General features: G+C 46.6%; 1 protein-coding gene across 3 annotated transcripts in view; it reads right to left on the reverse strand.

Moving 5' to 3' along the window:
• Positions 1-21,972, reverse strand: part of DGKG (diacylglycerol kinase gamma) — a 218,151-nt gene that overhangs the window by 105,280 nt on the left and 90,899 nt on the right. The window contains exons 10-17 of one of the 3 annotated variants that reach the window (XM_043874875.1): positions 17,924-18,041; positions 16,263-16,351; positions 12,892-13,008; positions 11,799-11,891; positions 10,154-10,213; positions 7,482-7,561; positions 6,257-6,331; positions 3,501-3,586 (exon numbers count right to left, since the gene is read on the reverse strand). In XM_043874875.1, coding sequence (XP_043730810.1) covers positions 3,501-3,586; positions 6,257-6,331; positions 7,482-7,561; positions 10,154-10,213; positions 11,799-11,891; positions 12,892-13,008; positions 16,263-16,351; positions 17,924-18,041 — 718 coding nt within the window. The remainder of the gene's footprint in view (positions 1-3,500; positions 3,587-6,256; positions 6,332-7,481; positions 7,562-10,153; positions 10,214-11,798; positions 11,892-12,891; positions 13,009-16,262; positions 16,352-17,923; positions 18,042-21,972) is intronic. The other 2 variants (XM_043874877.1, XM_043874876.1) reach the window with 2 other exon arrangements.

The raw sequence follows: 21,972 nt of genomic DNA on the forward strand, positions 1-21,972 counted from the left end.
GCGTCCAGTTTCTCCCCCTGTATGTTCTCCACAGGTCCACCTGGGCAGGCAATCCTTGAACCACAAGCCTGATCACACTAGTCTACCGTTTTGCCTTCTGCCATGACTCCCATCACTCCTCAGCCTGGCAGCAAGGCCCTTCTCAGCTCTGCTTTACTCTCTAGCCTCATCCTTCTCACATCCTGCTTCCCACTCACTATGTCAACATGTGGTTCAATGCAGAGGCCCTTCCTGGTTGGCCCAGTCTGGACCTCGTGCCTCTCCAGAGTGCTTCTCTAGTGCCAGGGATGATCTCATTCACACTGTTTTGTACATGACTACTTGTTTGTTCCCCAAATGTACTGTGACCTTCCTGGGGGACCTGTATCTCATTTGTCGTCGTAGCTCTACACCTTTACTGAAGGCCTAGATGCTGTGCTAGGTGCGCCAGCTCTCATAGCAGGCAGAAAAAAAAAAAAAAAGACATGGCTCTGGCTTTCATGGTACCTACCGTTGAGAGGGAGAGAGAACTATTAACGAGGTAATTGGTGCATAATTTCAAATGCATACTAGGAAGGAGGTGACTGTGGTCCTGTAATGAGTGATCAGGGAAGGCTTCCCCAAGGAAGGCTGAGGTCTGAAGTAGAAGCCGACCAAGCAAAGGCTAGGGGAGCAGAACAGACAGGCCCTTTGGTAGAAGGGACACTAGGGTCTTCAAGGGTCAGAAAGGGATTGAGTGTTTGAGGGGGAGGCTGGGGTAGGAAATGAGGCTGGAAGGGTGGGCAGCTGCTAGGCACCACTTTGGGCCCCCTAAAGCATTGGTTTTATCTTTATCTAAGAATCCTGGGAAGCCACTGATGTGCTTCACACACATCACAAACCCACTGACATTCAGGAAGGACCACTCTGGCTATTGCATGAGAACAGATCAGAGAGAGAGCTGAAATGGGGCGGCAAAGAGCACTGAACAAGGGCCTCAATCTCTTGAATGAATGAATGAATGAACATTGTCCACTTATTCCTTTTACTCTTGTTTTTTGATCTCTGTTTTTTAACCTGTGAAAAAAACAGATCACCTCACATGCTCTTTCTGTTCTGGGCAGCATGTATCACCTGTGTTCTCTGCAGATGAATTTTATAAAGCTTGTCCGCAAACCCTACTTTCTCCTTCCTGATGGAGAGGGAACCCTACAAGCAGTTCCTAGCACTGCAGCCATCCACCCTCTGCTGATCAGCTTTCTCTTCCCCGGCTCCCAGAGGATGCCTGCCTCCTCCCACAAACAACTCCAGAGCCCTACCGTGACAAGAGAGCGTGGGTGGCTGCTTGGCAGGGCCGTGTCCATGGAAACCAAAGTGCCTGTGGGGGAGCAGATGCGGCAGGTGTGGGGGATGCCTGTCCCAACCCAGGTGGTTTGCTTATGACCCCTGGGGGCCCAGCCTTCACCACCCTGTTCAGAGTCTATCCTGGCCCATCCTCCACTCCCTTCTTCCCAGAGGAAGTCCTTGTCTCCCACGGGAAGTCAGCATATCCTGTGAGCTCCATCTTCCAAAGCTATCCAGACCCTGACTCCTCCTTACCACCTCCTCTGTCTCTACTATGGTTCACGGCCCAGGTCCCCTCCTTGGGTCTCTGCAAGAGCCTCCTAACTGGTCTCCCAGCTCCCACCCTTTTCAGTTTCTGTAATCTGTTGTGCCCCTGCTTTGCTCGAAACAATCTAGCATCTTGGGACCTTCGCAGTGTGACAGCTGCATTCCGTGTCATGTCGTCCATGTCCTGGTGACTTGGCCCTGCTTTGTCTCTGCTTTATCCCCGGCCCCTCTCCCCTCACAGACTCCACCCTGGGCATGCTCTGCAGCCTCCTCACTGGCCTTCTCCTGCTCCTGCCTCAGGGCCTTTGTATCTGCTGTTCCTTCTGCCTGAATTACTCTTTCCTTGGGCATCCATGAAGCTCACTCTCCTCCAGGTCTCCATGTAAATGTCATCTGCTCCTCAGGGCCTTCAAAACCACCCTGTCTTAGTTTGCAACTCCGATCCCACTGCTGAGATCCCTTTGCCCATTTTCTGCTGTTCTCTCTCTTTTTTTAAAAAAATCACTTTCTGTCATACTGTATGTTTCACTTATTTATTTTCTGCCTGCCTCTTCCCTCTAGAAGGAAGCTCCATGAGGGTGAGAGTTTCCTTTATTTACTGCTGCATCGCCAGGGCTTCCGCGGGAGCTGAGCACCTGGAGGTACGCAGGCAGGATCTGGGGAACAAAGGATGAAAACAGCCAAGCAGCCCAGGCTCCATGCTCTGGACTATCTCCACAATTCCCTTGGCTGATTTCCTGAGTTTATGTTCTATATCTCAGTGTTTATCTGCACTCTCCAGGGTTAGATCTTGAATGTATCCCTCATCCCAGAATTTCAGTTATTCTCCATCATTTACTGGTGGTACTGTGTCCAAGGACCCACAAGTCCAGGTAGGCCTCCTGATTCCCAGCCCAGACCCTCCCCACCATCCCCATAACCCTTTTGATCAAGGCATATTGGACATACCCCATCGTAGCTTTTCTTTGCTTGAACTGATCTGAGCTTTCTAGATGTGCTTTGTGGGCTCTGGGCTCTAGGTGTTCATCTCAAGGTGACTTGCCCTGCACTATGCATCTATTCTTAGTTCTCTTGCCTTTATCCAGCACTCTGGACCTGCCTGGGAGAAGGCAATGGCAACCCACTCCAGTACTCTTGCCTGGGAATCCCACGGACGGAGGAGCCTGGTAGGCTACAGTCCATGGGGTCTCGAAGAGTCGGACACGACTGAGCGACTTCATTTTCACTGCTCACTTTCATGCACTGGAGAAGGAAATGGCAACCCACTCCAGTATTCTTGCCTGGAGAATCCCAGGGATGACAGCCTGGTGGGCTGCTGTCTATGGGGTCGCATAGAATCGGACACGACTGACGCGATTTAGCAGCAGCAGCAGCAGCAGCTGGACCTTCCTGGAGTCCCAGTCCTGCTGCTTTTCCCCCCAGTCTCCTTATCTGGCCTGTCTTGCAACTACTCAAATCCTGCCCATGACAGATATTTTTGAAGCAAGGCCTGAGACTAAGCTGTTAACATCTGTACATGTGGGAATCCTTCCATTGTGTTTTCTTTCTTTTGTCCACCCAAAGTAGGTATTTAGTGAAGCACTGGTCCAAGAGTAGAAACAAAGATAAACAAGACATGGTTCCATTTCTCTTTTTTATTACCTTCCTCTGACTTTAAATATGGGCTTCCCAGGTGGTGCTAGTGGTAAAGAACCCGCCTGCAAAGCAGGAGACGTGGGTTCCATCCCTGAGTCAGGAAGATCCCCTGGAGGAGGGCATAGCAACCCACTCCAATATTCTTGCCTGGAGAATCCCATGGACAGAAGAGCCCGGCAGTCTATAGTCCATGGGGTTGCAAAGAGACATGACTGACGCAACTTAGCACACACACGCACAACTTTAAATACACTTATTGTAAATCAACTACAAAGGTCCTTCCAGCTCATTCTTACCAATGCAATCCAAAATCCAGCCAACTGTCCCATCACCTCCACAGGCCAAAACACGGAAGTCTGGAGTATCGCGGAAAAAGTTAAGTCTGGGAAGTAGAAAGGCCAAAATGGTTTTGTTTACAGGCTGACCTTTGACACTCTTTGAGTCAGAGTCCCCCTTCCCCACCCCAACACCCTGCTCCCTTCCCTGGAAGCATATTATGACCTTGACTCCTTTTGGGGTTGAAAGGGTCACTCAGTGTTCTGAAACCAGAACGTACTAAGCAATGCCATTGAGTATGAACCCCATGGAGCCATCTTTGTCTAAGGAGATTCTGACTCAGTATTCAACACAGAAAATGGTTTTCTAGAAAATGTCTATGATTTATGCAGAGGAATCTACAGTTTGCTTATTTTGGCACCAATGCAATTAACCCCCAACATCTGCCGCCTCTCTGGCTCTCTTAACCTGCTCTGTCCTCAAAACCTCTGAGATGCATTGAACTAGCTGAATCTTCATCCCACCCCAGACCTAAGTGGAGTGAGCACCATCTCCCCTCAGAGGCCTTAACCCTGTAGAGCAGGGCTCTTAACCTGGGGTGCATATCTAAGGGGTCTGTGGGTAGAATCCAGAGGGCCTTGAACTTGAAAAAAATGTTACACTATTATCTTCCCTAAACTCTAACTGAAAATTAGCATTTCCTTCAACAATACCTGTGACTTTGTTAAGCAGCCGAAATGACAGGTATTTCAATGTTTTACTACAGTTGTGGCAGGCATTTTCTATTATCACTTCTGCTCATTACTGTTTTAATTTACAGCAGCTATTAGGCCCGCCTCTGGAAATTGCTATGTAATGTCTTAATAAATCACGTGTATTTTCCTGTCACAGATTTGTTGTCTAACCTTTAGTAACTGTCTTTTCAATAAAATTTCCCTGGGTATTCCTATATACTTCATTTTATACATTAAAAAATATTATCTTAATATTAAGAGGGGGTCCATAGGCTCCATGAGACTGCCAAATGGGTTCCTGGTGCAAAAAAGGTTAAGAACCTCTGCCATAGCACAGACAGGATCTGGGGAGGCCTCGGGGTGGGGCTTGAGAAGCTGAAGCCCAGGATTTCCTCTTTGCTCTGCTTGGTGATCTGAGGAGACCCCTGGGGTCTTCTGCCAATGCAGGTGTGGGCAAATTAACATCCCCTCCCAGCCTTTCTCTTGTAGAACTCTTCTCTCCTGTAGAAGTGGATTCTGAATGAAGGCTACCTTCAGCTAGACAGCCTCTCTGCTTACAGGCTGACATATACAGCAGAGAGAGATACTCAGGGCACAGTGGACCTAAAAGCAGCCACCAGGCTTGTCATCCTGGGCAAAGCCAATTTAGGATGGATGCGGTTAAGGGGCAGTACTGTCTGTATTCAGCTGTCAAAATGCCCTAGAAGAGAGCAGGCTGGTAAAGGCATCTGTGGGCTGCTGCTCAGTCACAAGTCACAAATGGAGCAGTTGTCGGCCATCACGGGGACCATGATGGCACGTGCAGCAGTACAGGTGGGCTTTATTTTGACATTAATTTTATAGGTAAGTCACGGCAGAGGTGCTGAATTTGCACTCATGTTTCTTTCCCCTTTAGTGGTCTTGTATCATCACTGCCATAAATAATAGCTGTGTGTCAAACAGCTGAAGACAGAGTCTCTTCTTACTTATTTTTAAAAATGAAAAATACTTAAAAAAATTTTTGGCTATGCTGCATGGCATTTGGGATCTTCGTTTCCTCACCAGGAATTGAACCCACACCCCCTGCAGTGGAAGTACAAAGTCCTAACCACTGGACCACCAGGGAAGTCCTCAGAGTCCCTTTTTAGAGTCTTTACCCAGACCCTCTTAAGGTCTTGGTGAGCCAAGCATAGCAATGCAAGTTTGGATGTTGGAAACCCCATCCCAGGAAGCCCAGATCTGAGGACTGGCACTGAGACAGCCTCGGGCTGGCCAGCCAACATCTCTAGTGCACTGGCTCCAGCTGGTAAGAAGGTAGCAGTCTTTGGGTGCCTTCCAGCCCCAGTGCTGGAGGAACCTCTGATTACAGGGCTTATCATGTCACGGTTCCTCCCACAGAACTTGGGGAGAGCTTCAGAGGGGCTGCCTCATCTCCTTTTGTTGCTCCCCATCTCCTCAACACAGGGAAATGGCCAATAGGCAAATGACAGGAGACGGGCCGGTGGGGGTGGGGAAGGGGTGCACCGAACAACCTCTAAACTGGATGATTCAGGAAAAAATGTGATTTCATCGAACAACTAATTGTCTTGATCCTAAAATGCCTCGACAACAGAACATGCCGTGGAACTCTGAGTCAGCCGTATAGATTTCTGAAACACCGACAGACAGTGCTAAGAAAACTCTTTTCTTCTCCCTGATGATTCAGTATGAAGATGCCAGCTAATACAGCCTTGCGAACAAGTTAATTTACGAGCCTGCCCTTCTGGCCAATCCCACAGATGACATTTGCAATTTTTCCCTCTTACAAAATCAATAGCTTTTTCTGGGATAAAGTAGACTAGGCTGCTTCCCAGAGTCAGCTGTAATGGGTGTTCCTCAGTATCTCCAGGAGGAAGTAAGAGTAGATAATGAGGAAAAGAAGAGAAAAGGAGTGAATTGGTAGGAAGGACAAGTCTATGGATGAAAGAGATTAAAAAAAATAAACAAACCACCCAGAAAGCTATCCTCTTTAGAGATTACAGGGGGTGGGGGAGAAATAAGAAGTAAAGATTGTGTCTCCATACCCTGGAGTAGGCCCCCCATTGTCCAGGTTGAAAACTTGTTTGGGGTTGAGCAGATAGTGGAATTTCCGAAGAATTCTATGGAAAAAAAAGAAAGAGAGAGAGAGAGACCGAGACAGAGAAGGGGAATGTCATTGTGAGAAGTCATAGGAGGGCAAGTACCTCTCCAGCCCAGTGATGGTGGGAACGTGGGTCTCTTTAAACCCAAGAAGGGGAAGACTGCACATAGGTCCTGCAGACCCTGAACTCCCAGGTCCAGCTGGCCTCACCCAGGCCCTCACCCTGGTTCAAAGTCTCCCCACCATCCAAGATTCTAGTCTCCGACCCCAGGAGTAGTACCCCTTGCACAGAGGACAGTGCAGAGCAACCCAGAGAACAGAACTCATATTCTCCTGAGGGCTTCTCCTTCATGGAGAACTTCTCCCAAATGTTCTGCATGTTCTAGGTAGTATGATTCTGCTCTTTGTGGACTAGACAAAGATCCCCCAAGTCCTGGGGTCAGGAGGCCATGCAGGAAGTGGAGTTAGGGCAGAGGAGCACTGGGGGCAGTAGCCACATCTAGGCTTGGTTTCAAGGCTTCAGCTTGAGGCTAAATAGGTCAGTTCAGAAAGGGTGCTCTGCCCCTATGATTGGGGTTGGGGGGGGTGTCTCATAATTCTTGTTTAAGATCTGCTTGTTATTTTTTAAAGCGTGGATTCCAGATCACCATGTCAACAATTCATTGCCTCAGAGCTGAACACAGGAGGCAGAGCTGCTCTGCCCATCCCCTACTCTCTGCAGACTGGGCATATCCTTCACTGATGAGATGCGTGCCCTGCTCTCTCGGGGTGGCATAGCCTAAGAAGTCTCAACCAGGTGCCTCTGCCATGTCTCTTAAATCAAGAAAAGACTCGGAAGGCAGGGAACTTAACAGGCATCTCAGAACTTGGCCTGATTCTGGGAAACAGAATAATGGCCCATGTGACAAGCCCTAAGCACTATGTCTATCTTAATACTCACAAAACCCCCATGGGAGGAGAAATGATTACTATCTTTATTTTACAGAGGATGAAACCAAGGCACAGGGACGTTAAGTCACTTGGACCAGGTCATCAAATGATGTGTGGTAGGGCTGGGACTGGACCACAGGTCTGCCATCTCCGTAGCCCACTCGGTTATGGCTGAGGGGAAGAAAGGACCCGGATGAGGTTGTTCTAGCCTCTCCATCTCAAAAAAGAAGAGAACATACCTTTCTCCTTGTCTCCCTCCACTCTTGGGGTTCACCAAGACCAGCAGGGGGTGGGTACCCGGAGTGGGGATGATCTTATACTTCAAAGGCAAAAGAAAAAGAAGTTAGCTGTGTTTCAGCCCACAGAAAGGAATGCGATGAGAGTGGATACTAAGACAGGTCCCGGGAGAGGCAGCTGGGAAGCAGATCCAGGCATGGGGTAGAGGAGGTCAGGAGGCAGTAGGTGCTGCTCCACTGGCTTAATCTGAGGGATTAAGCAGTTAAGTGTCTCCAGCCTAAGTGGTTTTTAAGTAGCATTAATGGTGACAAGGGTTTGAGGTGGGGATCAGAGATGGGGCTTCAAATTATTCAGCAATGGTGTGGCTTTGTGCCCACAGCACAAGATTAGCTTTTGTGAAGATACAACTGAAATGATCTTAGAAAATATGGCCATCCGTATGTCCTATACCTAAATAGAATGGAGCTAATCATCACTTCCACCCCCGGCATCTTTCAAATCCACATTTGCAGCCCCAATTTTTCTCCCGAGCTCTGGTTCCACCTTTCTCACAGTCAAAGGCGGTATCTTCAGCCACTGGAACATGCCCCAGATCTGACTTACCTTCTTTCCCCCGAAAACTGGTCCTCTCTCCTGGCTACTATTATTATTCATCCAGTCACCCAGGGAAGACCCTGTCCTGCCAGCTCTTTCCCTGGAATGTCTCACTACCTCCAGCAGCTGCCACAATGCCCACACTGCTCAGGCCTTTCTCACCTCAGATGAAGCCCGTAAGCTGCCCCCACGCAGTTCTTTCCCAGGTATCACTAGTCCTACCACTCCTGCTCAAAATCCTTTAATGACAGCTCATTACCCAGAGGATAAAATCCAAACCTGCTAACCTGGCCTGCAAGGTATTTATGTGTCGCCCCATTCTATCGTTCTCCCTTAATCACTCTAACCTTCACTGCAGTTCCAGCCAAGTCTGGCTCCTACCCTCTAGTGAGTGAATTCCCACCCTGTGGGGCTGCTCACACTGGTTTCATCTCCTCCTCAATGCCCTGAAATGCCTATTTCCTTCATAGAAACCTTAAGAAAAACTTCTCATCCTCAAGGCCCAATTCAAGACCTACTTCGTCTATGAAGTTTTGCTTGATCATTGCAATGAAAACTATTGCACTTGAAGCATATAATATCTTCTGGGTTTCGTTTGGTATTGTTTATTTGCATGTTTTTATTTTTTATTTTCTCAGGTGAAGCCAAAGTGAAAGTGTTAGTCACTTAGTCCTGTCTGACTCTTTGTGACCACATAGACTGTAGCCCACCAGGCTCCTCTGTCCATGTAATTCTCTAGGCGAGAATATTGGAGTGGGTAGCCATTCCCTTTGCCAGGGGATCTTCCCGGCCCAGGGATCGAACCTGGGTCTCCTGCATTGCAGGCAGATTCTTTACCATCTGAACACCAGGGAAGCCCAAATGTCTCAAAACATCAACTGGATATTAAATGTCTCAAGGGCAGGGTGGGAGTGTGTATAACCCTCCTACCAAGGATCCCGTTGCCCCAGAGACAAGTGTACTCAGTAAATACCTGTAGCTTCAGCAGAAGGATACACCAATACAGAGGTGCAGCGCTGCTCCATATTCACTGTCTTATGCCTACTTTTTCATATCTCAAGCTAAAAATTCAGCAAACCCAGTGCCAGATAAGTTGAAATGGACAGCAATATTCTTTATACATTTTAGGAATTTTTTCATCTGCCAAGGATGATTATTTGTGTGATACCCAGAAGCATCTTGGAGATTGAGAAGTAAATCTTTACCTCTGGGGGTGATATTCAGAATGCTGAACAACCTGCATACATGGACACTGTCCAATCAGAACAGATGCAGGATAAGCAGATAGATGCCAGCTGTGAACGGACATATCTGCACTGTGTGCGTGTGTGTGCATGCTCCATCTGACTTTCTCCCCTTCAAGGTATCTAGAGCTCTACCACACGAAGCTTCTGCCATCACTATGGCTTATGTTTTATACTCATCTACAAGCTCTCATCGAATCTTGGAGCACCTCTGGGAGGTGGGCAGTGCAGGGATTCGCTATGTCCCTTTTCAAACAAGGAAACTTAAGGGTCAGAGGGAGAGGAGGAGGCCCCAGTGTTCTTTTTCTGTTTCTCATTCTACCTCACCAGGCTGTCTTTTCTGTATTCCCTGGCACTTTGTGAAAGGCACAAAGAGAAGTTCATTGGTGAATCCAACTAAAAAAAAACGCTGAGTTCTTAAATACACATTTAAGGATGAAGGAGAACTTTTGGATCTATTTAACTCTTTTGGCAGATCACATTCTGGAGACAGCTTGGCAGTCTTGGAAAACCCAATTGTCTATTTTTAGGCCACATTCTTGTTATTATTCAGGGGGTATGCATATTGAAGTTTTATGCAGCATGTTCCTTAAAAGGTGATAAAGCCAGTGTGGCCAGCTATGGGATCAGCCAACCTCCCTTTGCACCACTTGCCTACAGTGTGGTGGTCAAAGGTAACTCCAGAGACTGGAAATCCAGTGTCTTGTGCAATATAATCAATGAGATAAGAAAGCAGATGTTAAGATATGTTTCTCTGGAACTCAAATCCTGTCCTTCCCTCCACAGCCTTGGACCAGCTTAGAAGGAATGAGTAGACTCAGGGTTTGCTGAGGTACCTGCATGACAAGTTCACCCTTGGCTGACACGCTACCATCAGACTTCCCATCTGGCCTGTCCTGTGAAAAGAGAGGAAAGACAAGCATCCTTTGAAAAAAATATGCCTGCTACAAAAAAAGAAATCAAAAGAAAAACAAATGGTTAATATAAAGAAAGAGAATAGAAAACCAGTATAGCATAGGATGGAGTCTTCAAAGTGAGGCTTTGAACCAAAACAAAGAAATGCTCCCTTTGGGTTCCTCAAAGACTCTCCAGGCCTTTGTCATCACTTGCCCTGACTTTGACTTCGAGACACTGGAAGGAACACAGTGTTTCAGAGGAAACACTGAAATGGGCAGAAATCTATTCTGTTGATTTAGAAGCTTGATCTCTGAGAAGCAAGGTCTGAGATTTGGTTTCTATGCTTACCACTAACCTAAATCATATGACACCAAGTCATCTGTCACGTTTTGTGTTTTCTTCAATGTTTATTATTCATTTTATTGAAGTTTGTGTCACATACAGTAAAATGTTCAAATCTAAATCTACAGTTCTATGAATTTCTGCATATGTACATGCCCTTGTCACTACTGCATCTTCTGGTGTTGTTCTATTGTGACTTCTGATGCCATATTGACTTTGCCTGTCTTTTGAATCTCATATAAATGGAATCACATACCATCTCTTTTGAGTCCAGCTTCTTTTGTTCAGCATTATATTTTTGGGATTACCCATATTTTTGCATCTAAGCATGGTTCTTTTCCATTGCGCTATAGTATTACATTATGTGAATCTGCTTCATCTTATTAATCTGTTCTCGTGAGGGGTCATTAAGCTTGTTTCCAGTGCTTGACTGTTATGAATAAAGTTGATAGGAACATTCTTGTGCATGTCTTTTGGTGGAATAAATGCTCGTATTTCTCAGACAGACAGGAGGGGACCTCTTGAGTTATAGAGTTTGTGTAACTTCAACTTAGTAGATACTGCCAAATGGTTTTTGAAGGTGGTTTTTTCCTGTCAATTTTTAATGAGAAAGAAGATGGTCAAGTAAAGGGTGAAATGTGAGGAGTCAGTGATCCTCAGCCACATCTCTAAGATGAAAAGAGAACAATTTAAGGTCTTTGGTACTTGGTTTGAAAAAAGGGTCTTCAACACAGGAGACAGAAAAAGTTTCAGATGTGGGGACAACTGGAGTTTAATTTTGCAGCTTTCATTTCTAGGATGGGGCTGTGACACCCTTGGAAATCTTCAAAGTGGTGGGAAGTGAATGTTTGGACACAGGAGAGAGGGAGACAGACACAAGGGAGGCCTGGGAAGCCTCGCTGTGCACAGTTGGTGACTGGGGTTCCTTGAGCTGTGATCTGCCTGCAAGGGGCTGGGAATGAAGAACGTGCTTTTCCTGCTGGGCCATGTCAGAGCATTCTGGGTGGCTGGCGGTCGGGATCGTTTCAGTCTGGGAAGTCTTCCCTGACAACCTGACTGTGCAGCACTGACTTCTCTTCAACTTGTGCTGAAAACACAAATCCTGAGTTATTGAGGGAGCCCGCAGAGGGATGTAAATGTCTAAATGCTCCTGCATCTAAAACGTGAGCTGGGGTTGCCCAGGCGGGGGTGGTGGAGGTGGCGGGGGGAGACAGAGCCCTGTTGTTGGGAGGCAACACTTACCCGGGTAATAGGGCATATCGACGTGGGCAGCAAAATATGGTCTCTGAGCTCTCCACCATCACACAGTGTTGACAACTCACACTTGCGGTGAAACTGGAGGGGAAAAATGAAGATGAGAGTGAGTGAAAGTGTTCAAGGAAATGTCAAGTATGAGAGTCTAGAAACTTCCTAGGGAGGCAAGTTGTCTAGGATGCCTTCAAATCCTGATGCACTGCTGGCTTTGGCAGTATAGCTTAGACAGTGTGTGTGTTTGCATGTGTGGTGTGTGGTTAGGGGTGCCAAGTCTGCCGTGGGCAGAGAAAGGAGACCAAGTGCTGCCCATGGCAGCTGGGGTGAAATGGTCCCAGGCAGACTTGTGGGCCGTCAGTGTGGCAGCTGCGGGTGGATTCCAGAGCCCCCCTTGGTTATTTGCTCCCTATGCACTGAGACACTGGTAGGAAGGAGATCTTGTTGAAGAAACTCATGAGACGCTGGAAGTAAACCCCATGGCTCAACCTCTGCGTTTTCAGAGTTCTGCGATCTGATTTGGAGACATGTCCTTTTTGAAGCTGATACCTGGGGGTCAAGGGAACAAGATGCAGCACTGAGTCTGCTATAGAAGGCAGGTCAGGCAGCTCTGGGTGTCCAGGATGGAAGTGGACATTTGCTGCGGCTGGTGGGCACAGCCCTCTGGCCCAGGCAGTGGGGCTGCTGTCAGCATCCTGTCTTCCTCTGACACAGGGATTCTGGTGTCTAACTCTTTTCTCCCTCTGTCAATGCCCTTGGCCCAGCCAATACCCAGGAGAAGGAAGCTAATGGTCCAGCCTGCTAATCTCAGCTGCCTGGCCACAAAGACAGCAGACTGGCCAGCATCGTCTTAAGCAGACCTGGGTTGGGGGTGGGGGACACCCTCTCTCTGGGCAGTTTGATGATTTATGGAGGCAATTAGACGTCAGGCACTGGCAGCGGCTCTGGGCGCCTTCTCTAGCCTTGCCCACGGAGCTCTGCTCATGTCCCCTGGCAGGATGTCCACTGCTGCCTGCCTGCAGCTTGAGCAAAAAAAAAAAAAAAACCACCCTGAAAAGAAGCAGGGCTGCCCTGGGCGCCAACCCACCGTCATCCGGCACCACACGCAGTGCCGCGCGGTGACACTCTGGTAGCACTTGATACTTTTGTGGCACCGGTCACACTTGACGGAGGAGTTCCCTTCCACCCATGCGTGCTGCATCACCTGCAGGAGGGAAGGGAAGGATACCAGGGAAGGCTGCAGAACCACGGCCCAGGGCCCTGGGCCTGAGGAGAAGGCCTGGGAAGAGCCAGGGACGGGGAGGCCAGAGAGGGCTGGTTCCTGTTTAGCGGGCACTGGGCAGCTTAGCTGAATTGCACAGGGTGGTCGTTCCCTACCTAATCACTATCACTCTAATCAAGCTAGGTGAAAGCCACTTTGCCTGCTTTTTCATTGTCCATCTCCCAGCAGTTAAGCCTCTGAGCAGTCTCATCCGGCAGTCCCTCTGTCTGTCTTGCGGACCTCTTTGCAAAGCGATGTGCTTGTGTGTGCCCTCTTTTGGAAGGCTGCTCAGTGCAGAGAAACACAGGAGGGCTTGGTCTACAGACCAAGCTGATAAGAGTCACTGATCTTCCACTTTACAGCAGGGTGACCTTTGGCCAGTTCCTGGATCTCTCTGAGTCTCAGGTCCTTCATCTGTAGAAATTGGCATAATAAGCCCTACCCCTGGGCTTGCTGGGAAAATTAAAGGAGCCAGCCTATTTGGAAGGGCCTTCCTGGTACAGCCCTGAGCCTTGGGAGGTACTCTGATCAAGAACTCCCTTTGCCCTTCTTTCTTCTACGGACCAGTGTGTCTGAACCTTAGCAGCCCCTCAAGACCATCTGGGGAGTTTCTAGAAGTCCTAACGCCCAGCCCTCACTCCAAGTCAAATAAATAGGAGTCCCTGAGGGTAAGGCCCATCATTAGTTTGTTTTAAAGCCCCCTGAGTGATTATAATGTGCAGCCCAGACTGAGAAGCACTCTGGAAGGAAGTGAGAGAGAAAGCCCAGAGGAATTATTGTGGGTCATCAGCCAGCGGCTTTCACATCTTTTTCCTGCAGAGCTGGTTGTACCTGCTTCCTGGCCAGGACCTGCTTCTAGAGCAGCCCAGGAACCTGGGAAGCAGGTGGGCATGCATGTGTATACATGTGACTGTAAGCGCAAAGTGACCCATGATGCCAAATTCTGGGGGTCTGAGTACTCAGTTAAGGTATACCCCAGGAATTCTATAGAACTTCCAAAAATTGTTTTCCACTAGGGCACCCTGAATCGCAGAAGGGGAGGATATGGACTCTGGGGAAATGTGGGGGCATAGCCTGAAGTGCCAACAACAAGCACAATATTAAAAACACATGGAATATTTGCATGACACCATCCATGTTTGCATTAGATAAAAGTTTTAAATTACTTATCAATTAAGTTACTGTGTCCTCCTTCCAAAAGGTTTTTGGTAAAACTGTTGCTCTAGATGTGTCACATTTACTTTGCAGTTTCTCACCTTCTGCCACTCACCCCTGAGGGTGTAAAGAACTCGGTTTGCTAACCAGTTTGTCACCTACATGGTTACAATTAATTTGCTCCAAGATTATTATTATTTCCATTATATATAGATAAAAACTATCAGGCTTCAGAGAGGTTAAGTGACTGGTCCTAGGTTCCGGCTGAGAAGTGGACAGGCGGGGACACATGGCCAGATCTCCTGAATCCTAGTCCATGGGACTTTCCCAACACCACATTGCCTTCTCCCTCCTCTTCTGGGATCAGAAGAGATGGTGAAGGCCTTGGGTTGGCCCTGGAGTCTCAGAAAGCCATGAATGTGCCCTGCTGGTCCCTCAGTGGTCTCCCTCTATTCCAAGTGTGGCAATGGCCGGAGTGCAGGCTCAGGGCCTGAGCCGAGGAGGTGCACCATATGTCCTGGTGAAAGGCATGGACATGGCAAGGTGTGTGCATGGGCATGGTGCGGGAGGAGTAGACAAGAGGCCATGTGGTGTCTCGCAGGCATGCATGCGTGTCCCTGGAGGTACACTCTCTCTCAGACTCCTGGGGATGGCTGGATACTATTCCCGCCTGCTCATCATCCCCTGACTCAGATTCCTTAATGGGATCTTCCCTCTGCAACAACTCTGAGTGTCCTTCCCCTGCTAATTTGAAGAAGAGTCTATTTCCAGACTCAGTGAATGGCACCACTAGATGGCCACCTTAGAAACAGGGTAGTCATTTCCAACCTCCCTCCCTCTCTCAACCCCTACACCATTTCCACCAAGTCCTGGTGGTAGGATCTTCAAATGATCTCTCAAACTCTCCCCTCTCCCTTTATGTCCTTTTTCTCAGCCAGTGAGACAGTCAGAAGACTCAACAGCTGGAGTGACTGGAGGGCAGTCACTCAGCAGAGACACAGCAGAGAAGGTGAGTACAGACCCCAACCCAGTCAGGCCCTCGGCAGCACTACCTCTTGCCTGAACTGTTGGAAAGGTTTCCCACTCTTTAATCTGATCTCTTTCCTGCTCCACAGTCAGAGCGTGTGCATGCTCAGTTGTTTTAGTCATGTCCAGCTCGGTGACCCCTTGGACTGTAGCCCCCCAGGCTCCTCTGTCCATTGGGTTCTTCAGGCAAGAATACTGGAGTGGGTTGCTATGACCTCCTCCAGGGGATCTTCCTGACCCAGGGATCAAACCTGAATCTCTTACATCTACCTGCATTGGCAGGTGGACTCTTTATCACTAGTACCAACAGTGAACCTAATTTGCAAACCCAATCATCTCTTCACGTGCTCAAAGTTCTTTAGCAGTCCCTTAGCTACCTATGAACCTCCTTCCCAGCTCCTCAGCCTGGATCTCCCCAGTCCTGGAGCACATCTCCTGCCTTTCCCTCTGAGCCTCTTCTATGCCAGTCACACTAAACCAAGTACAGGCCCCAGAATAAGCCACGTATCCATGCCTTCACTCTGGAGGCTTCTCCAGTCCAGAGTGCCTTGTCCTCCTCGATTCTTTGTGAAATCCTGCTGACTGGGGTTCAAGACACAACTCAAATGCCATTTGTGTGTGTGTGTGTGAAAGCTTCCTTGTTCGTCTCTTCTCCCTGCCCCCTGGCCCATGCCTCAACTGTAAGTCCCACAAAGTGCTATCTATCTACCTCATTGCTCACTGCATTGTCTCTGCTTATGTGCCTGTCTCCTCCCACCAGACTGCATGGTCCCCCAGGCTGAGGACCACCTTATGACCCTCACACCCCCGGGAACAGGGCCTGGCACACGGTGGGTGGGTACTAGGGAGATGCTGAATGGATTGATGGATGGACAAGATGGTTTCAGGGTGGTCCTCGAGGCAGAGAAGGGACAGGATAAAGCTCCCAACGCCCCTTCCTGTCCAGGAATCTGTGGAGATGGACATGTTGCCCGGGACACAGCATGCAGTAGAACAAGGCAACAGGTATCACCAACCTCACCGCCCCTTTTGGTTTTGGAGTTCGTTTTGATACACGCAGGAATGTTTTTGGATACACAGCGTTCGTGGACAGTGTATTTACAGTCTGCAAAATAAATGAATAAATAAATAAGAATAGTGCCTGTGAGTGACCACCTAGGGAGGGTCAGCCATCCTCCTCCCCCCGAGCGGAGGCCCAGGCCTCCCTCCATGGGGCAGGGGACATGTGGAGCTGGCCTTGCCTACTGGAAATTCAAGTCTCCAGTTTTTAACTGACAGGAATCCACGGTTATCTCCCAGGCATGCTTCTGCACCTTCCACCCCGCTCACTGCCTTTCAGCGGTGAACGCAGCAGGAAAACATCCCTAAGGAGAATGTGAGGCGTCACCCTGGCTATGCCAACAACACAGTATTGAACGTCGGGATGGTGGGGAGTAGAAAGCAAGGCCAGCGTTTCCCTAACTCTGCAGAGAGGCAGACCTGGGCCTGAACTCCGGCTCTGCCCTTTGTAACTACCCACATGATCTAGGTTATGTGCCTTCACAGCTCTGAAATTCAGAGTGTTCTACAAGATGGGAATAAAAGTAGCTTTTACTTTGGGGAGCTTTTGCAGCATTAAATGATTTGTATAAGGCACCACTTGGGCAAGTCAGAATAGCTATTCTGCAAATGACTTTTATTGTTGTTACTACTTACTACTATGCCACAGGCCTAGAACCTACTAGGAATAAGGCTGGGTCTATGATAAGTGGGTGAGAGCCGGATATGAGAGGGTGCTGGAAAGACAGGCGGCCCCTTTTATGCCTGCTGATGCTTGTTTGAGGTAGACACTGGGTCCAGCTCTGCTATGATGTCTTTTGTGGTGGAGGTTGCCTGCTGCCTGGCTCCCGTGTGCATGGCAGATGAGACAGTTTGGTGACCTGCACCGTACCCGAGGGACCTTCCCACAGCAGCAGGTCCCCAGTCCCTGGAGGGTTCAGGCTGAGTGCCTGCCGTCTGCATCCTGAGGTGGGGGCGGGGGTGGGCAGGCAGGATTCTGCACCCATACACCCTGGGCCTTGCAAAGCCTTTCTGTTGCAGCCCTTCCCCTCTCTTCCTGCCCCCCAAATTCACTCACATTCCCCCATCATCCCTTCTCTCTTCCTTCCCCTCCATCTCTTTCTTCTGCTCTCCTTTCCAGGCTCCACCCCTCCTTTCTCGTGTGTGTTTTTTTTCTCCCCTCAAGTCTGACTTCCTAAGTGGATTTTTAACACTTCATTTCATTTAACATTTCATTTAACAATTCATTTTCGACAAATGGATTTTTAATTTCCATTGTATTTATGAATATTAATTTAATTAAAAAAAAACCTCAGGTTCTTCTGACCACGCAAACATTCACTAGCAAAACGCAACTGAAATTAATGAGATGCTTTTTAGTTACCTGTGAACTTTAATAACTTTTTTCTAGGGAGTCAGTGGCCCATGACACGACTCCAGCAGAATAATATTCGTCCATTTGATTTGGGTAGAACAAGAATAGGACATGGAGGTCTTGCTCTACTCCCTGCTGTGGGAAGAATATGGCAGGTCCCTCAAGCTAGGAAGGAGAGATGCCTAAACTTTCCTGGGACTGGCTCAACCATGTGCAGAGCAAGCTAGTTCCTGGCAAAAAAGGGGTTGAAGGAAGTTTACTCACAAATGCAGCAGAGGCCTTGCTTCCGAACACCCATGAGCATGATGTGGCAGAAGTTGCAGTAGGTTGGCTTCTTGAAGTGCTTCAGCGTCCAGGCGTGCTTCCCATCCCCCTTGGAGCCCTGAGGGGACAGCAATGGAATGCGGTACTCAGCAAGAAGCCTCTTCTCATATTTGGAAGATGAGTTATTCATTTAATTTACTGATGTAAATACTCTAAATAGAAATGCAAATAAAAACAAAATCCTTCATGTGTGTATGTGCGTATGTTCTAAAATAAGGAAAAATTAAAAATTAGGACTGAATGGAGTATGTGTGTGGGAGATAAAATTAGCCCTCTCCTGCATGGCTGGTGGAGTAGAAATCAGAACAAACTAACTTAGTTATCTTTCTTTTAACTTCGTCCTTTCTTTTTTCGATCATCTATCTATTATCTGTCAAGCATCTGTTTATTATGTCAATCACTATTTATCAATTGTCTATTACCCATCAATCACCTATCATCTATCAACCATCTTATCTATCTATCCATCCATTCATCCATCCATTTCTCTATCTAAAGGTCCTTTAAATGTTTATAACTTTCAACTTACAAATTTCTTTTCCTGGATTCTATCCTAAATAAATTTTTGAAAGATATATGAGCATTTTTGTGCTCTATCAGATGTTGAGCCCAGCATTATTTAAACTAATGAAAAACTGGAAATATCCTAAAGCTCTCAAAAATGACCAAAAGGTTTGAGGTACATCTCTATGTGGCCATCAAAAAGATATTCATAAGAACCTTGAATGGCTTGGGAATGTGCTCATGATACTAAGTGCTAAGACAAAAAAGCAGAATGCAAATTTGATGACATATTATGATCTCGGTTTTATATAACGATACACTGGATGGAAAAAAAAAAGTGACCAAATTGTTAACAGAGGTTAGCTATAGCTAAAAACACTACAGATTTACTTTATTCTCTAATTTCTACTTTCTCTGTATTTGGCAAATTTTTTACAGTGAGGAGGTACTAGTTTTATAATCAGGAAAAAACTTAGCTTAGTAAAAATACTGTACTCCTCTCATCAAACTTTCTGTACATAGAAAAAAATAGCAAAGAGACAGAGAGGGTTAAATCCTTTCCCCCTGGCTTGGCTCAGAAGCAAATTCATCCTTATTCACCAGATAGGCCAAGCCTGACATAATCACACACCTTCCCAGACACCAAAGTTCCCACCTTCTAGCCCCTGGGAGCACAGCCTCACTGGAGACTGTGGTTTCAGAAGCGTCCCTCCATGTATAGTGTCCTTGAACTTTTGTCATAGACTCCATCAAAAGAGTAACATTCTTGGGCTGATCTTAAGGGTAGTAAAAAAAAAAAAAAAAAAAGGAAAAAAAAAAGTACTGTAAGCTCGTAATGATCGAGAGTCAGGTACATGGAGTCCAACGTGCTGGACTGAAACCTACTTATTTCTGGCCCCTCTGGTTTGGGCTGGCCATGGTGGCCAGACCCATTCCTGTGCTCGACTCCTCTCCTAATGGTCTCTAGAGAAGCTCATGTGCTTTTTCAAATGCTGGTCTCCTCCTGGGGCCAGAATATGCTTTTTTCTTACCACCTCAAAACCCTGCTTCTTCCAAAACCTGAGTTTTATAGAATTAAAGCCCTATCATCTAATGGTTTCTACTTTAGTAAATGGGTTCATTAATTGATTAAATGATTCACTAAAAGACAGATTCATTCATTCTTTTGACAAACATTGACCAAAAGGGATTTTTATAAAAACTAAATGAAATATAAGTGAAAAATGAAAACTTTTATTAAGTTCTTACTCTGCACTAGGCATTAGGGAACACAAAAATAAGTAAAGAGTGTTTTCTTACATGTGAGGAGGTAGATGTATACCTATTCTAGAAATGAAGAAGCAGAGACTCATAGAAGTCAGATAAACAGTCCAAGACCACACAAATATTAAGTGACTGAGCCAAGCCAGTGGTCATACTGCTTACAAATCCATGTTTCTTCTTATATCTCCACCAACCAGGGTTTTCCTTCATGGACAAAAGGGAAATTACAGTATTCTTAGCAGACCCAGCCCAAAGGATGGTCATCTGACCTAAAAATACCTTTGTGAGCAAAATTAATTAGCTGACTCTCCCTTTCTCAGATACTGTTTTCACAGACAGAGGAGGGTAAGAATCAAAAGGACCTTGACTTGGAATAAGTAACATTTCTGCTTGAGTTACAGCACCATCATGTGGTTCTTTTATTTTTGCACATTGGAGGCTGCAGTGTTTGAGAGTCCTGTACACCAGGTTTTATGCTGAGCCTACAGCTCCTTGGAGACAGATTGTTTCTCATTTATCCCATTCAGAGAGCTCCAGACTTCTCAGTGGCCATAAGCGGGTTTTGATAAAAGCCAAACAAGCACTGTGACTTACAAGACATCGAGGAATGTTTTCCCTAGAACTCTAATTATTAAGTGTAAAAACATACAATATAGTGCATATTTTCAAATGAACACGTAAAACTTTTGATTCATGAAAACCAAATGCACTTTTGCTTTTTGTTTGCATTATTCCTGATGTAAAGTATGGTTTTATACAAGGTTCATTTGGCATCGGGGGGGAGACACTGGGGAGAACGTTGGAGAAATAATGTCTCTTCCTCTTCCAGCCATAAAAAGTAGAACCCAAACAAAGAGTTGGTGGCACCTTGGACTCAGCAAGTCCCACCTAAGAAACAGAAGTAGAAATTGGTTCTTTGTGATTAAAAAGTCCCATCTCTATTCTTATGTTTTAGAGAAAAGGAAAAAAAAAAAAACCAAAACCTGGTGTGTTAGAACAACACTAAAGCAGAACTACTTTGATTCAGGTATCATCTTGAACCTTAACAGCAGAAAGTATACCATACCTATCTGGGCTCCCCCAAGTCCTAGCTCATGTGGGTTCATGCACACAGTAGGTTCTCATCACTGCATGAGAAGTGTGCTGTTACTGAATGTGGAGGATGGTCTCTGGTACCAATTAGGTGTGTGACCAACCGCAAGTGCCTTTACTTCTCTAGTCCTCAGTATGAAAAAAAAAAAAGGGTTAGACCAGGGATCACCAAATTCTCTTCCAGCTCTGACCTAGGGCTCTAAGGATAAAGGAGTTCCTGGTTCATTGATTTCTATTAGTACATGGAAAGACCTAAACATGCTATGAGATAATTGCAGGATTCTTAGTCCTAAACTGCAGAACTGTCAGATGGACATTTCACGGGCAACAATGTCAGCTAGAGGCCAACCTAGCTGAACCTTCTCTTCTGTCCCTCTCTATGCCATTTCAGTAATCTCAAACAGGTGTTGTTTACAACCCATGTGGCCATACTGGTAAATGCTAATGCTGCCATTTGCATTCCTAGTTCTAACCTTCCCTACCTCATGCATGGAAGCTATTTTTCATGGTAAATGAGCAGACCAGGTCAGATGCCAGTGCTTCACATAAATATTGGGAGGTTTCTCTAACACACCCTGAACTTTCTTTCACATGGGTTTTTGACCAAGCTCTTCTGCCTGCAAACTCTCTTCTACCAGCCAAACCATACCCATTATTGAGAACCAGATCAAATATCCTAGGTCATTTCACTTGATCTTTATCTCAAGAATGGGGTATCAAAATCCCATGCATCCTTTAGAGTCAGGCAAAGTTTCTTCCACTGTTCTCACTCTTAAGTGTGGGGTGTTCAAAAGTGCAGGTTCTTTAGAGTCAGGTACACATAAATGCTGGCTCCTCTCTTTCATCTTCAGACTCAGAATCTCAATTTTCCATCTGTATAAACGGGTAAAAAAAAAAATCTACCTTATCTGGTTATTCTGATTGCTAAATAAGATCAGTATTTTTCCTTTCCTTTCCTTCCCTCCCTCCCTGTTTCTTTCTTCCCAAACTTTCTTAGCATTTTTACAGCTAATTTTGAGAAAAGATGGAATTCTTCCCTGAAAATTTTTTGTCCTTTGTGTGGTTGAACAGAAGTTTCAGGTGGGTGAATATGATATCTGCGTCTCCTCTCAGTCCTCAGAACAGTATAT

Source organism: Cervus elaphus, chromosome 19 (assembly GCF_910594005.1).
Source record: "Cervus elaphus chromosome 19, mCerEla1.1, whole genome shotgun sequence".
NCBI lineage: Eukaryota > Metazoa > Chordata > Mammalia > Artiodactyla > Cervidae > Cervus > Cervus elaphus.